Here is a 16,660-nt window from a genome sequence, read left to right on the forward strand (position 1 = left end):
CCATTCCTTGTACGGCATCACAGTAATTAATGCGCATGCGCCGATGGACCGCCTCCTTTGTGGTGTTTTCGCGCCGTTAGCCGGCGCATGCGCATTAATTACTGTGATGCGTACAAGGGATGGGCATCGCAGTGCGCATGCGCCGGCCGACGGACTGAGTGCGCAGGCGTGGGATCTCGGCGAAACAAGAAGTAGATGGGCGGGCAGAGGGAAAGGATGGGCGGGGGGAAGCGACGATAAGGCTGAGCTAGCTGGGCACCTACGAGGGTAACGCCGCCTCAGGGCACTTGCGAGCCCTCATTTGCATATCCTACTAAGATGTTTTTTGCCGGTTTTATAAGTCCAGGATTGCTCATAAAGGTAACGTTTTTGTTAACTGTAAGGCTGCTAGAAAGCTATGGGAAGGGTTAAAAAGGTGAAACTTTGATGACAGACTCCCTTTGAAATGCAACGCACTATAGGGATAATGGACTGCATTTTAAAAGCAACCAAAATAGAATTGCTAATTTATTCTTAGTTGCCACCGAAAAAACTAAAAACGAAACAAGTGATCAAAAAGTGCCATTTACTCCAAAATGATACCAATGAAAAATACAAGTCGTCCCGCAAAAATCAAGCCCTCACACAACTCCAAAGAAAAAAAAGGGGTTTTATTGTAAAAGAAAAGTAGTAAAACCTAAAAAAAAAAATATATGTATTTGATATCACTGTAATCGTACTGACCCAGAGAGTAAAGATATTATTATGTTATTTATACCGAAAAATTAACGCTGTTAAATTTAGAACGTAAAAACGCTGTGGCAGTATTGCTGTTTTTCCCCATCTCCCTCCCAGAAAGAGTTAATAAAAGTTAAGTGTACCCCAAAATGGCGCCATTAAAAACTACAACTTGTCCCCCAAAAAACAAGCCCTCATAAAGCTATATAGACGGAAAAATTAAAAAGTTATAGCTCTTGGAACGCGACGATGAAAAAAAGGAAGAAAAACGCTTGGTCAGTAAGACCCAAAAATAGGCTGGTCACTAAGGGGTTAAGCTCGCAACACACAGTAGTCTAAAGTGTGTTCAAGATGGACGATTTAATCCAAAACTAAATCGCTCATCGGGTGAAATCTAACGAACAATCATTTTAGCGAACCAATGACGTGCCATCGTCATCTGGAAAGAGGTCAGCTGTGTTTAAAAAATGTGACTTTGGGTACCACGTTCTACAGACAGGTGTGGGTCCCAGAGGCGAGAACGGCACCTATACAGCAGTGGTGGCATATCCAAGCTATATGCCATCAAAATGCGAGATAGGACAACCCCTTTAAAGAAATACTATAAGATACAACGTATAGATGGGATTACATATGGGATCAGAAGTAACACAGGAGGAAGTGAACATCTTCACAGAGCCCATCCGACTTTTAATGTACCAATGGAAATGTGGCCAGCTGTGTTCCCCCAACATATGACTATATCATTGTCTTTGGTCATGTCCTAGACTACATCAACAGTAAGCAAGACACGAGAACCTAGCAAACTGTATCCTTGGCTAGGTATTTTTCACTTTCCTAAAAACAGCTTAAAGATTCCAGGGTTTTGCTGAAATTTTTTATATTGTACACCTGACAATAGTCCCTCTACGAATCATAGTGTCTTTGATGGGTGAACAACCGATGAACAAACAATCGTCTGTTGAACGATCGATCCACTGACAGTCATACACATTTTACTTAATATTGGCTGTTAAAATTGTTCATACTGGCCATATACACAATGAAAGTCACATTCTTATCACCGCCATGCTAATATCTAGAGTGTGCAGCATGGACAGCAGCTAGACAGGCTGGGGGTGACTCAGTAAGGTCCATGTAGGTTGTCCTAGGTATCTGGAGCCATACTCTCTGCATGCCTCCCACAGGTGCTGGAGGGGATCCATAGAGAGAACAAGACCATCGAGATGGTCCCACACATGCTCAATTGGGTAAGTCTGGGGAATTATGGGTCCAGGGTAGTACTTGGAAAGTCTTGGTCATGCTCTTTCAACCAAAGTCAGATGTTTCTAGCCGTGTGACATGTCGCAGTGTCTTGATGGAAGATCTCATCCCCTCCAGGGAAGACAATCAGAATGTATGGGTGTAATGTGATCTGCAAGGATGGATTCATACCCAAATCATTTGAGAGTTCCTTCCACAGGGATGAGTGGGCCCGGAGAATGTCACAAAAACATTCTCCCGACCATAACACGGCCACCGCCAGCTTGAGTTCTTCCAGCAATGGCTGCAGGGTGTTTGTCCTCTGATGTTTCTCGCCTCACATGAGAATGTCCATCCATTCAATGACGCAAAAAACCTGACTCTTCAGAGAAGGCAACCCTTTGTCAATCAGCGGAGGTCCAATTCTGATACTGCCATGAAAAACGGAAGCCTTGTCTGCCAATGCAACTTCGTTAGCAGAGGTGCAGTGCAGCCCCATACACAGTAGGGATCTAGTAGCCCCCTGGTTCATTTTGGCAGTGAGCTGCTTCACTGTAGCATGTTGGTCTGCCCTTGTACACCTTCGTATTCACCTCTCACATCACTGGCACATGGTGCTCCACAGTTTCCAAGACGCTTATTCGCAATGGTGCCATTTCTTCACTCACCATACACTTTCACCACAGCAACACAAGAACAGTTCACTCTGCGCAGTGTCAGAAGGTGCTACCCTTGAGCTAAAAGCCAATAATTATTCCTCTTTGCAACTCTGATAAACCGCCCCTTTTACCCATGACAGCGACAAAGAGGGATACGTGTGCAGACAGCCTTATATACCCGCCGAGCCACCTCAGCATACATGACTTCATTTATGATCTATGTGCTGCCGACATAGAAAGTAGAAGGTGGTCAGAATGATGGGATTCAACTGCATATGTTCAGTAAAATAATTTTTCTTGGAATGTTCTGGGGCTATTCTTTGGGGAAGGATCTTTCGTAAACAAAGACTATCAAATTTTTTTTTAAACACAGCCGTCTTCTTTTTAGAGGATGGAAAGATGTGGTCAGCAAAAACTATCCTTCATTGACAAAACGATCCTTTGGGTTGAAATCATTTACTTTGACCAACTCACGTACGTTTACCTAGAGGGAAAAAGTGAAAAAAAACCTGTGCCCTTTTAAAAAAAATGTCCATGGCATACAAAGGGTTCAACGCTAGGGTTGGCAGTTGTTGAAAGTTAAAGAAAGGAACCATAGAGAGAGGAAATGACAGCAGATATGATGATCACAGATGCCACAACAAGGTCAAGTGGGGAGAAAAATCTGAAGCTAAGCCAAGACTAGGGGGGGCAGGAGATTATGTGGAAGAATAAGGACAGTGGGACATGACCTGAGACAAAGCAAGAGCCAAACGAGAAGATAAAGAAGACTGGCATAGAATCTACATCAGGAAGAAACCTGTGTGACTGTCGCATGCCTCGTGCCTTACAACCTCTGACTCTGCACGAGTCCTCTTCTCCTGAACACACAGAGAAGAATTGTGAGAAGATGAGAAAAACGCTGGGGGCACACACTGTCCTGACACTAACAGCCCCTGACACCTTTTAGGAAAACACATCCTCCCTCCCTGTGTGAGCCACATGGATGTCCATAATAACCCGCAGCATGTTTTCAGTTTGCATATTCCCCCCCCTCCCGAGCTGTGGTCCGTGCATGCCGTGGAGGAAGGCACTTTAGAGAATAAGGGCTTGTTTTCTTTCTTCCATTATTAGCTTCTAACCACTGCAGAAACTGGAAATATCCATAACCAATCCCTTTTACGAAAGTCGCAGGTTGATTTGTCCGAATACTGGCTCTGAAATGGATGATATGTCAGTCCATGCACATGTCAAGAGTGTTTTATACGCCTACATTTCCTGCTTAGAACATGAAGGACCATGGCAGCCCAAAGATGAATGCTCCACCTCATCTGGGAGGTTGTCCACTTCTATAATAACCTTTTTTTTTTTTTTTTAAGAAGGCCCCCATGAAGCTAAGCTGATAATAAATTATCTGAGATCCTCAGTAATTAATTTTGACTGTAGCAACATCAAGTAATAAAGTGTTACGGTCCCTGAGCACAGTACTTTATTATCAGTCGAACCCGCTGGTTTTGGCTTCACCAACTGAAATCTAATGTGTATGGGGAGCTTCCGACTCTCCACTGACATATGATGTCAGAAATGAGATGGATCGAGTGAATTTAATTTTTTTCGCCTGGTCCTTTTGTTCTCCAATGGCTCTGTAGTGGTGATCCTCAGGTACTGCAACTCAGTTACCATTCCTTTGAAACTGAGCTGCGGTACCCAAGACCAGCCTCTACACAGTTTACAAAGCTGTGAGGTTCTGGTTCCGTACACTGTTTTCTTCCAGGACTACCTGATCAGTAGTGGTGCTGGGTGTTGGACCCCCACTGATATGGATTGGTTATCAATCCTTCGAAGTGTTCCTCTAGGTATACTCTCCAGAACATTCTGACATTCGGCTTGGAGAACCATGAGACAACTGTACAATGCTCAAAGAGTATCAAGCACAGGTCCTATTAACTAGAATATCATAACACTCTCCTGGGCAACTGACCGCTGCATTTGCGTCTCTCCATGCCCTGATACCAGATCGAGTCAGACAGTGCCGTATACTGGAAACATTCTTTAAGGATTTCTCCATCTACTAACTCTAAAACATAGTTCTTTCCTAAACTACAAGTCACAACGTCTTCTGTATTCAATGTAACCTTTCCCTTCAGACTGTGAGAAGACATGGCCATGATAGTCAGCTACCTAGGGGTGCATAGGAATGTTCCAACACAACTTGATTGACAGATGTTATCCTATAAACTCTATGAAAATCTTCAAGTGAAGTCAACTTGAAGATTTTCATAAATTCCAGTATAGGACTCTAAGGGTACAGCCACTTGACGCATTCAGTTTTGGAAGCCAAATTCAGGAGTGGATCATAAAAGGAGAGAGAGTATAAAGGACAGATACAAATTCTCCTCGTTTTTGAATACATTCCTGGTTTTGGCTTCCAAAACCGCATGCAGAAACAAAACTGTGTGGTCATGCCCTAATAGTCCCTGAACTTCCCTCATGTACGGTAAGTCTCCATATGAAACTATCACAACGCCCCCAAAACTGTAAAAATATCCAGATTGGCCTTTTTTTTCCAGTTGGTTAGTAAGGCAAAGAACACAAATTGAGTAGAAAAGTGACTAGAATTAATGCTATTTCCTTTGTGCCTCATGCATTGCTGTACGCATTTGCCTAGATTGCAACCACATTGACTAACAGTAACCAATATGTAATAGTTAGAGTTACTTGCCTGTATCTCATGCCGCTTGGCATTCCTTGACTCTGCTGGTCTTGGGTTTGGGAGTCCCGAGAGTTGAGGAGAAGTTGAGGCCCTGCAGTACCATTTTCACTTCTCTTCTTCAGATCTAGTCGGGGCTTCAACTTCTTAGAGACATTAAATCCATAGAGTTCGTCAACACTGAACCTCCCTGCCCGACCTAGGCTTCCACGAGAAGGATTGGAGAACATCCTAGTTGGAAGAAAACTTAGGGGAGATACCAGAAAGAAGGGAGGTCGAAGGATAGAGATAAAAGCAAAGACATGTAGATAATGTTGGATGAGGAAGATGTGGATAGATGAGAGGGAGGATAGATACTGTATGGATGGAGAACAAGGAGGACAAAACAAGTATGCAAAATAGGATGGGGAAAAGGATAGTAATACAGGTAATGTAAGATAAAGAACAAGAAAGATAATACAGGTAGGTAGTGGAAGATGGAGAACAAGTAAGCTAATGGAAGTAAGTTGAGATGAAAGTAAAACCGGGTAGGTAGTGAAGGAAGGAGAGAAAGGTCAATAATACAGGTAGGTAGTATAGGACTGATAATTAGGAGGGTAATACAGATAGGTAGTGGAGGATGGAGAACAATGAGGACAATACAGGTAGAGGAAGGTGGAGGATAATATAGGTAGGTAGTGGAGTATTGTGAATATAGATAGTATTGCAGATAAGTGGTCGAAGATAGAGGATAAATATTATAAATATAATACAGGTGGTAGCGGAGGATTTTGGACAATACAGGTGGTAGTGGTGGATAGGGGACAATACAGGTGGTAGTGAAGGATGGAGGACAATACAGGTGGTAGTGAAGGATGGAGGACAATACAGGTGGTAGTGAAGGACAACACGGGTAGTAGCGGAGAATGAAGGATGAGAAAGTGGAGGATTAGGACAATACAGGCAGTACTGGAAGACTGAGGACCATACTTGTGGTAATGGAGGACAATACAGGTGGTAATGGAGGATGGGGGACAATGCAGGTGGTAGTGAGGATGGAAGTCAAAACCGGAAGATAGTTAAGGATAGAGTATAATATGGTAGAGTATTGGAGAGCAGAGGATGATACTGATTGTAGGGGAGGATATAGAGGATAATACAGGTAAGTAATGAAGTATGGGGAATATAGAGGGTAATGGTGGTAGATGGTGGAGAATACAGGATATCACTGGTGGTAGTGGAGAATACAGAGGTTAATGGTGGTCTGCAGAGGATGATACTGGGGTATTACAGTGGAGGTACAGGATGAAGGATAATCTTGATGTTACACAAGAGCTGGAGGAGATGTAATTGACACCAAAAAGTGAAATATGTCAAGAACAAGGTGTAAAGTGGTAAATGAAGTAGGAGCTCTGATGCCAGGATCCTTCATCTCCTTCTATCTGATCTCCGTGCTGAGTCCTGCTCCTCTTATGTTCTCTGCCTGTCTTCTCCCTGACATGACAGAGGAGCAGAGTCGCCTCTATATATACAGGGCCCCAGCACCGCTACCTCCTGCAGTCCCTATGTCACACCTGTAGTTCTGCCCGCTCAGTGTGTGTGTGTCATGTTGTAAGTCGCTGCTCCCCCCCTCCACTTCCTACTCAAGATTAGTAGAGCATTAGCAGCTCACATCCAGCCAGACAGATGGTATGCAGGGCATCGCCTCCCCTGCATCCTTCCAGAGCCCTGCAGAGCATCGCTCTCCCCAGCCTCTGCCAGAAACATATAGGGCATCACCTCTCCCAGTAACAGAGCTTGTTGCATCCCTCTGCGTAGCCCACATCTGTCGCTTTACATTGCCATAAGACATAGGTCAGGACGGTGGAGGATATACATGCCCCATTTAAAGAGAACTTGAAAAGGTAGAAGTCCTCTCCAGATAAGAGAGACCAGGAAATGAGAAGAAGAAAAGGTGGAGCACTCCTGCATCCACGACACTGAGGGTCTCCTGGAAATCTTTTTAGCCTCCTAGTGACCTGCCTATTTTGGACCTTCAGGGGGTCGTCCCTTTACAAAGACGTATCTCCTACCCACAGATAGGGCATTCGTTTCCCATCGTTGACAGTCCGACCGCTGAGGCCCACCACGATCACTGTCCAAATTTATCAAACACTGGGTGACATTTAATACATTTTGCCCAAATTATGGCAACGCGGACTTCTGCAAAACTGACTCTCATGATAGATCTCCTCCATGGTGTGGGAAAAAGCACTCGACCATGAAGTGCACTTTCAAGTTGGGAGGGGCCTAAAGATGGATTCCAGTTTTACAGTGGCTTTAGGATTCTTCTGTCTTCCGCTGTTGGCAGAGTTTGTAAGTCTGAAGCTCAGGTTGAGGCCTCCTGCACACGAACATGTGCGCCCCTTGGCCATGCTGCGGGCCACAATGCACGAACACCAACCGTGGGGCAGCCGCAGCGGATCGTGGACCCATTCACTTTAATGGGTCCGCGATCCGCCCGTTCCGCAAAAAGATAGGACATGTTCTATCTTTTTGCGGAACGGAAGTACGGGTTCTGTAGTGCTTCCGTAGGGTTCTGTTCCGCACCTTGGGATTTGCGGACCCATTAAAGTGAATACTGTCTGTCTGTGGGACTAAACATTGTCTCACAGCTGATCAAAATTGGGACTTCCAACTTATTTTTCTTTTACGACTAAAAAAGTCAGAAGTCCATTGACAAATGATCCTCCCCCAAGGATGTTAAAACTGAAAGGGTTTATGGAAGAAAATCTCAAGACACAACAGTGAGGTAAGTTTCCGAAGGCCGGGGTTCACATCGCCGTTTCTGTTCAGCTGATTTTGCAGCCGTTTTAGCCATTTCCATCCGAGATCCATTATTTTACACAAAGTACTTTGTGGAGGCCTTTTTTTTCTGTCTAAAATAACAAGTCTCAAGACGGCAATGGCTAAAACGGATACAAAATGAGCATAACAGATGATCAAAATGAAAAAAATCCATTTTTTTTTTTTCCTGTTCTCAGACAGATCAGAAAAACTGAAAATTAAATGGTGATGTGAACCCGGCCTAAGAGTAACAACATCCATCACTGTTCCCTCCTGAGATCCTGGAGGACAGCACAGAGGAATAAAATAAATAAGCAGATGTCTAGGTCCCTCTAGTGGCTTTGTGTGAAGTGCAGCGTGAAGGAATCATGGACACGATTAACCCCCTATAGTAAGGATAGGATTCTAAGCAGTTCCTAATAATAACCCAGGACTGAAAGCTACAGAGCCCTACACTTAGCTCCACCTTCTCTAATAGTCCCATCTATGTATTGTCCTGCAGGAGGAGGAGCTCCCTTCCATCACCAAACACATAGATGAAGCACAGAAAAGCAGACTGATTGGTCACCTACTGTTCCATCCACACGTTACAGTAGCTTTAATGTAGATATAACATGACACCCCGTTTTCCGTCCCCCGCCCCGTATACAGATGCAATAAATCACAGGTAAATAAGCATACATTAACAAGAAACAAAAATCAGTCGCTGCTACTTGGTGTTCATTATGAATCACTGCACCTCTTCTATCGACAACTCTTGCGTTCGGTGAATGCTCTTCTTCATTCGAGAAGCATGAGGATCAACTGCATACGTGTATCAGTCATACGTGTAAAGACGACGATGGTCTATGGTGTCAGGGAATCCCGAGAAAGCTGGCAGTGTGCTGAAGAGCTCTCAGTTATTGAGCAGAGAAGTCTTCTACCGTTGAAGCTGGATGCACAAAAGCCTTGTAGAGGCTTGGAGAGATGCTCAAGGTTAGTGCAACATGTCCTGCTGGGCAGGTTTTAGCCAGCTCTGGCCGAGAAGTAGGGGAGACTCCGGATAAAGCTGTCCAGTTTGCTTTTGAAAAGTTCACTTTGAATGGGCTCATTGAGGGAACAGAGAGAATTCTTCACCACATATTCCACAAAAATCTGGGAGGTAAAACAACCGGATTAGGGGCGTACGTCATCACAACCGTTTCATGTAAAGATTTAGTCAATGATACAGAAAGAATGGAATGGTCCACTAAGACATAGGCCCTAAAAGAGAACCAGAGAACCCTCTCTACTACCCAGAGTGAGGACCACCAATGTCCAATGAAATCTGCAGAAGCCTACCGATGTAAAGGGTTGTCCCATTTTTCTGACTTGGTCCTACGGTGGCCTACCAAACCCATAATCAGACATACTATAATATAAAGAGTCTATAAAGAGGTTTAGAGGAGATCTTTGACTAAACACCCATGAGATATCTAACACACCTCCAGTCCTCCTGGGGTCCTTTCCTCCCGAGTCTTAACCAAATCACCAGCCACGGAACGTTAAGTTCTACCTTTCGATCAAGACTTTTCTCCTTTACATAGTCTACAGTCTCTCACCGTGCTGTATATCTGATGAAGGACTTCCCGTATGCTCCCCACGCTCAGATCTGTGTTCATCACCATCTTCAGACCACTCGGTGTCTCGTAGTAGTGAAGCTTATACTTGCTAGTTTGGAAGGAAAGGAAGCCATCTTTCCTAAATAGAGCTGGTTAAAGAACATTATGCTCCAACTGGTTTACCATCTACAGGTGATGCTTACAGCCAACTGAGAGCTGAGCAGATTCATTCACAGTAACAGGCCATAGAATCAATTATTGATATAAATCTCTGCTCAATCTGGACGGAGTCCAGTGAGTGGTCCTATCCGTTACTGACTGTATTTACAGAAATGGCAATCAATAAGTAGGACCACCCACTAGACTCCAAAGCCCAGAATTATCAAAAACTTCAAAGAATAATTGTGTCTCAATTCTCCACCAATTTCAAGATCCTTGATATATTATTAGAAAAATAGTAGTTATATTCCTGTACGTAGGAGGCAGTATTATAGTAGTTATATTCTTGTACATAGGAGCAGTATTATAGTAGTTATATTCTTGTACATAGGAGGCAGTATTATAGTAGTTATATTCTTGTACATAGGAGCAGTATTATAGTAGTTATATTCTTGTACATAGGAGGCAGTATTATAGTAGTTATATTCTTGTACATAGGAGGCAGTATTATAGTAGTTATATTCTTGTACATAGGAGGCAGTATTATAGTAGTTATATTCTTGTACAGAGGAGCAGTATTATAGTAGTTATATTCTTGTACATAGGAGCAGTATTATAGTAGTTATATTCTTGTACATAGGAGCAGTATTATAGTAGTTATATTTTTGCACATAGGAGCAGTATTATAGTAGTTATATTCTTGCACATAGGAGCAGTATTATAGTAGTTATATTCTTGCACATAGGAGCAGTATTATAGTAGTTATATTCTTGTATATAGGAGCAGTATTATAGTAGTTATATTCTTGTACATAGGAACAGTATTATAGTAGTTATATTCTTGTACATAGGAGCAGTATTATAGTAGTTATATTCTTGTACATAGGAGCAGTATTATAGTAGTTATATTCTTGTACATAGGAGCAGTATTATAGTAGTTATATTCTTGTACATAGGAGCAGTATTATAGTAGTTATATTCTTGTACATAGGAGCAGTATTATAGTAGTTATATTCTTGTACATAGGCACAGTATTATAGTAGTTATATTCTTGTACATAGGAGCAGTATTATAGTAGTTATATTCTTGTACATAGGAGGCAGTATTATAGTAGTTATATTCTTGTACATAGGAGCAGTATTATAGTAGTTATATTCTTGTACAGAGGAGACAGTATTATAGTAGTTATATTCTTGTACATAGGAGCAGTATTATAGTAGTTATATTCTTGTACATAGGAGGCAGTATTATAGTAGTTATATTCTTGTACACAGGAGCAGTATTATAGTCGTTATATTTTATCTATATATCAAGATGAGAAAGATATACTAGAAGGGCAGGAGTAAAGGATACATATCCACGGGGCTCATTTTACTGATGAAGGAGCGAATGGAGAAGAGCATCCCATACATCAGCTTGTATTCCTGGAAAGGAGATAAGATAGGAAGGGAGTGAGATATTAAAAGCAGTCTGTCATCTCTTAAAATCACACCAGGCATAAATCACATTTTCATTGCCTGGTCCTGCAAATCAAAGTACAGAGGGTGCGGCAGTTGCAGAGAGAGCAGAGCCTCTAGGAGTAATGGCAACGCCCCCGTTGCTCCTACCTTCAGCTGCCTGCCAGTTTTATAGGTACATATCCTTGAAAGGCTATGTACATCTTTGGTGGCATTTTTATTTTATTTATTAATGCATTGTACCCATTTTAAGCTAAAAATATTTTTATTTTGATTGGTCTTTATAAAACAAAGTTTGGAACCCCTGTCTTTGTGCAGCCTTGAGATTCTCTAGTAGTGGGCTCTGTATGCTTCCCATTAGGCAGCTCAGCTGGTGGCTTCTTATCTCTGATCCCTGACCTTATAAACACTCATTATAGCTCAATTCTTATCTTACTGAGGGTCCATTCACACGTCCGCAAAATGGGTCCGCATCCGCAATTTTCCGGAACAGGTGCGGACCCATTAATTTTCAATGGGGCCGCAAAAGATGTGGACAGCACACCGAGTGCTGTCCGCCTCCGCACTTCCGTTCCGCAGCCCAGCCAAAAAATAGACAATGTCCTATTCTTGTCCGCAGCCACGGACATGAAAAGGCATTTCTATTATTGTGCCGGCCATGTGCAGTCCGCAAAATGTGGAACGCACATGGCCGTTGACCGTGTTTTGTGGATCCGCAATTTGTGGACCTGTGAATGGACCCTTAAAGGGGCTTTCCAAGACTTACATACTGTTGACCTATCTTCAGTAGCGTCATTGCCTTCACACAGCTTACCCTAGGCCAAGAGACGACACACTCATCGGTCACGTGGCCTAAGAGCAGCTCAGCCCCAAAGAAGTGAATGGGGCTGAGTGTAATACCAAGCATAGCCTCTGTACAACTGTACGTCACACACAGCTAGAAAAACTGTTAATCCTTTGTGACAGAATGGCTCAATATTTTTTAATAAAGACCAAGTGAAAAAAAGTTTTTTTTATACCAAAATGAGTAAAATGCAATAAAAAAAAATAAAAAAAAAGGTCTAGATAGCCTTTAAAGTAAGTCTTTGCAGGCATTGTGTGCCAATTGGTGTAAGTTTGGCGCATGAGCAGATCAGTGACTGGAGGGAAGGCCGGGAGGAAGTCTTGTTCTGCAGGAGCAAGATTTCACCGCAGGTGGCAAAAGGCGCAGGGGAAGTCCAGCACTGTCAACCAACCATGAGGTGGAGGCGCTGGGTGGCGGTACTTGGGAAGGGATGGTGCACTGGATGCCGTGGCCCCGCCCACAGTGCACTCGCATCCTAATTAGCCTCAGATTAAAAAGAAAGATGATTTCTCCGTGTTTGAGGCAGAGATTTTCTGAAGGGGGGTTTGTGGTTCTGGTTCTCCGCACGTCCCCATACAAAGCCATCGGCTCCCTTTACAGGTTCTATTGGAGCGGACAGACTCCCTCTGAAGAAAAGCCCAAAGACCAATGGAAGAAGATGTGTATCAGACATTGCATCAAGGACGTTACCTCATCTTTAGAGATCCCGGCCTGCTTCCTCCGGTTCCACTCGCTGTAGTGAAGGCAGGTCCCATTCCGGTCAAATATGTACAGGTTGTGGATGGTCATCTGGGAATGCAAAGCCAAAAGCCTAGGTGGAAGCCCAGAAAACATGGACATTGTCTTACGTTTTGGAGGACATTCTCTAATTTCCTCTTACTTTCTCAAGGAATTATTCTATCGACAGATACTTAGCTTGGGGGGGTGGGGGGTCACAATCATTTCCCTTTCTGTAGCATCTATGCAATACGTCATGTCCCTTGTGGTGATGGCCTGGTTAACCCATCTGTCAACAATATCTCTTCTTACAACCCCTGAATCCCAAAACCCTTGGTCTGATTGTCCCCCCTTCGGTATACCCAGTATCGAGTCTCTTCAAGAGCTTGACCAGGAATACATCACTTCTAACAGATACCGTCAGCCTGCCTCCTGTACTTAGATCATACTTACCTGCTCTGGTCCCCCACACGGGTATAGTCACCTCATCCTCTTCAGCGGTGAAATGTCTCGTGTGGACAAATCACCAGGTCTCGTGAGGACACATCACTGCTGAAGCCAACGGTTGGCTGAAGATGACCAGGTGACCATGTCCCCGTCAGGGAAGAAGAAAACAAACCCTGGGCTGGGAGAGGGAGGCATGGGGTCCAGCGCAGAGGACCATAGCGGAGGGGAGCAGGTAAGAATGAGGAGACAGGCTGCCGGCAACTGCTAGGAGTGATGCCTTCCCGGACAACCCCTTTACAGAAGCAGTTGACATATAAGAGGAGACATCGGAGGGGTTGACGAGATGTTAAAAGACTTGCCAAAAGCCACTGAGAGTCATAAACCATAAAAAGGACCCTAAGGTCCCCTGTGTCTCTCCCGTTCCTCCTCGCGGGGATTAAGTACAAGGCTCCATCGGTGACACGGCAGTATGCGGCGCATGACCTCTGCAGCCAATTACTGTCCTCTGCGGTACATGGCGCTGAGTATGTGGCTACGTCACAAACACCACGAGGAGGACTGGAGCTGTGGCGATGGAAACCGCAGGGGAAAAACCGCTCAGTAAAGGCCCATTTTGTATTTTATGATATTTTTCGGCTTTTGGGAAGTTTTTTTTAATAACCCTTTAAGCAGATCAGAAGCCAATGGCAGAGCGACCATGCACACAGATGAGGCCTGCTCCAGCAGGAGGCAGGTCAATGGTCAGAATGAAACCCATTCCTTCTCCGTAGGGGTGGTCCTACCTGGATGTATCAGGACATACAGACGCCTCAGAGGTCAGGCTCTACTGCTGCAGCCACCCTAGCTTCCCCCGGAGGTTATTGTCCAATTAGGTCAGTCCCCGAGGTCAAGAAAAAAAATAAAAATCCATATTAATTGGAGAAGGAACAGAACACTTACCTGGGGACCTCCTTATCTGGTGCAGATCTGCCGATTCCGGGTCTCCTCTCCGGACACCCAAGATGGTCGCACCAATCCTCAGAATACCTGCGGATACCGTGTATCTGGTAGCCCAAGACACTCCTTGCCGCTCTCTGATTGGCCAGTGCTGCTCATGTGAACATTGCCGTCCAATCCAAGAGCAGCGCTGGACAAGCAGGAAGTTTCTTGGATTACCAAATGTACGGTGTGCATTGCGTACTCAGGCGAGCGGCGGCCATCTTGGAATCGGCGGATCCGCACCTGATACAGAGGTCACCGGGTAAGTGCTCCGCTCGTTCCTCAGTTAATGAGTCTTTATTTTCTTGAACCGGAGGGTCCCTTTAAGGGTCTGTGTACACGGGATGCCCACCAATCTGAACAAGGTTTTAAAGGGGTTTTCCAGGATTCTGATATTGACAGGTGATCAGTGTCCGATCGGTGGGGTCTGACTCCCGGCACCCTGTTTGAGGAGGACGCGACGCTCTGGTGAAAATGGTGGACTAAGCACAGCACCGTCCATTGTATAGTGGCTGTTCTTGGTACTGCAGCTCAGACCCATTCACTTAGGTCAGGGATGTCCAACCTGCGGCCCTTCCAGCTGTTGCAAAACTACAACTCCCACGATGCCCTTCTGTAGGATGATGGCTGTAGGCTGTCAGGGAATGATGGGAGTTGTAGTTTTACAACAGCCGGAGGGCCGCAGGTTGAGCATGCCTGGCCTACATCTATCAGCCTACAGCAAGGCATGGTGGGAATTGTAGTTTTACAACATCTGGAGAGCCGCCTGTTGGCCGTCCCTGACCTACAGCTATCAGGGCACGCTGGGAGTTGTAGTTTTGCAACAGGTAGGTCATCCCTGACCTAGGTCATGTGACTGACATACGGTGACATCACTGACCTAGGAAAAGGTCTGAGCTGTCAGCTGAGCGCAGGGGCCCTCTCCTACGGTTGCCGGCAGTCGGACCCCCCCACGATCCAATACTGATCATCTATCCTGAGTAGGGAGGAGTGAACAGACTTCGGAGCTCCGTACAGTACTAGAATGTATTGGCTCCGATGAGCGCAAAGACTTTGGGTAATAACTTCAGAAATTTATTTGTACCGTAAAGAAACATTTCCCGAACTCGGGTTCGGTTCCAAGCAAGAACTTCGGCTCATCGGAGCCAATACATTCTAACACTGTAGGGCGCTCTCGCTCCGTACAGTATTGGAACGAAGTTTTATGCGAATCGACTTCGGATGAAAGATTCGCTCATCCGTAATCCTAAGGGCAGGCCTTCAGTATCAAGACCCCGGACAACCCCTTTAAGAAATCATCGGCGGCGGATCCTGAGCGGCCATGGAGAGAACTGCGCAGCTGCTGCGGATCCTGAGCGGCCATGGAGAGAACTGCGCAGCTGCTGCGGATCCTGAGCGGCCATGGAGAGAACTGCGCAGCTGCTGCGGATCCTGAGCGGCCATGGAGAGAACTGCGCAGCTGCTGCGGATCCTGAGCGGCCATGGAGAGAACTGCGCAGCTGCTGCGGATCCTGAGCGGCCATGGAGAGAACTGCGCAGCTGCTGCGGATCCTGAGCGGCCATGGAGAGAACTGCGCAGCTGCTGCGGATCCTGAGCGGCCATGGAGAGAACTGCGCAGCTGCTGCGGATCCTGCGCGGCCATGGAGAGAACTGCGCAGCTGCTGCGGATCCTGAGCGGCCATGGAGAGAACTGCGCAGCTGCTGCGGATCCTGAGCGGCCATGGAGAGAACTGCGCAGCTGCTGCGGATCCTGAGCGGCCATGGAGAGAACTGCGCAGCTGCTGCGGATCCTGAGCGGCCATGGAGAGAACTGCGCAGCTGCTGCGGATCCTGAGCGGCCATGGAGAGAACTGCGTAGCTGCTGCGGATCTTACCTCTTGGAGGGGCCTAACCTCAGCCAACCAGAACTGGGGGCTCCTCTGACCCATTCATGGCGCCCATCCAGGGTACATTAGACCGCCCTGCCCAAGATAGTGGGACATAAAAGAGCCAAACGCTGGGGAGGACTACAAGTCCCAGCCTGCAGAGGTCACATGACAGCCCTAACCAAGAAGGGAAGCACTCACCGCCGTCCAGTGAAAGCCAGCTGCCTGACTTCCGCCTGCCGAGCCACGCCTCTCTCTCTCGCGACGTCACGTGTCCGGCTCCACGCATGCGCTTGCTGAGGTCTTTGGGCGGAAGGGCGATTCAAAGATGGCGGACGGAACAGAATACCGGTGTAACGTTACATTACCTCCCTACCCCCACACTGCGCAGGCGCAGAGATCGGACGGATCTTCTGGAGTTAGGTAGCCGCGCTTGCGCAATGGGCCGTAATATTTCCCTACTGAGGCTCTCCGGCGCATGCGCAGTGTCCCAGTGTTTTC

The 16,660-nt window shown here is 45.7% G+C and overlaps 1 protein-coding gene across 3 annotated transcripts; it reads right to left on the reverse strand.

Annotated features, from left to right (window-relative positions):
* Nucleotides 1-8,669: 8,669 nt before the first annotated feature.
* Nucleotides 8,670-16,461, reverse strand: TRAPPC1 (trafficking protein particle complex subunit 1). 3 transcript variants are annotated; one of them, XM_040415203.1, is made up of 5 exons: nucleotides 16,361-16,461; nucleotides 12,842-12,940; nucleotides 11,204-11,274; nucleotides 9,693-9,831; nucleotides 8,670-9,246 (listed from the first exon to the last, which is right to left on the reverse strand). In XM_040415203.1, exons 2-5 carry the CDS (start codon nucleotides 12,938-12,940, stop codon nucleotides 9,118-9,120), a joined length of 438 nt encoding a protein of 145 aa, XP_040271137.1. In that variant the 5' UTR covers nucleotides 16,361-16,461; the 3' UTR covers nucleotides 8,670-9,117. The 3 variants fall into 3 exon arrangements, with proteins under 3 accessions (XP_040271137.1, XP_040271138.1, XP_040271136.1); XM_040415204.1 differs by having other exon boundaries at nucleotides 12,842-12,962; nucleotides 16,361-16,429; XM_040415202.1 differs by lacking the exon at nucleotides 16,361-16,461 and adding an exon at nucleotides 16,169-16,331.
* Nucleotides 16,462-16,660: the final 199 nt, after the last annotated feature.

The sequence above is a fragment of the Bufo bufo genome, chromosome 1 (assembly GCF_905171765.1).
Source record: "Bufo bufo chromosome 1, aBufBuf1.1, whole genome shotgun sequence".
Lineage (NCBI taxonomy): Eukaryota > Metazoa > Chordata > Amphibia > Anura > Bufonidae > Bufo > Bufo bufo.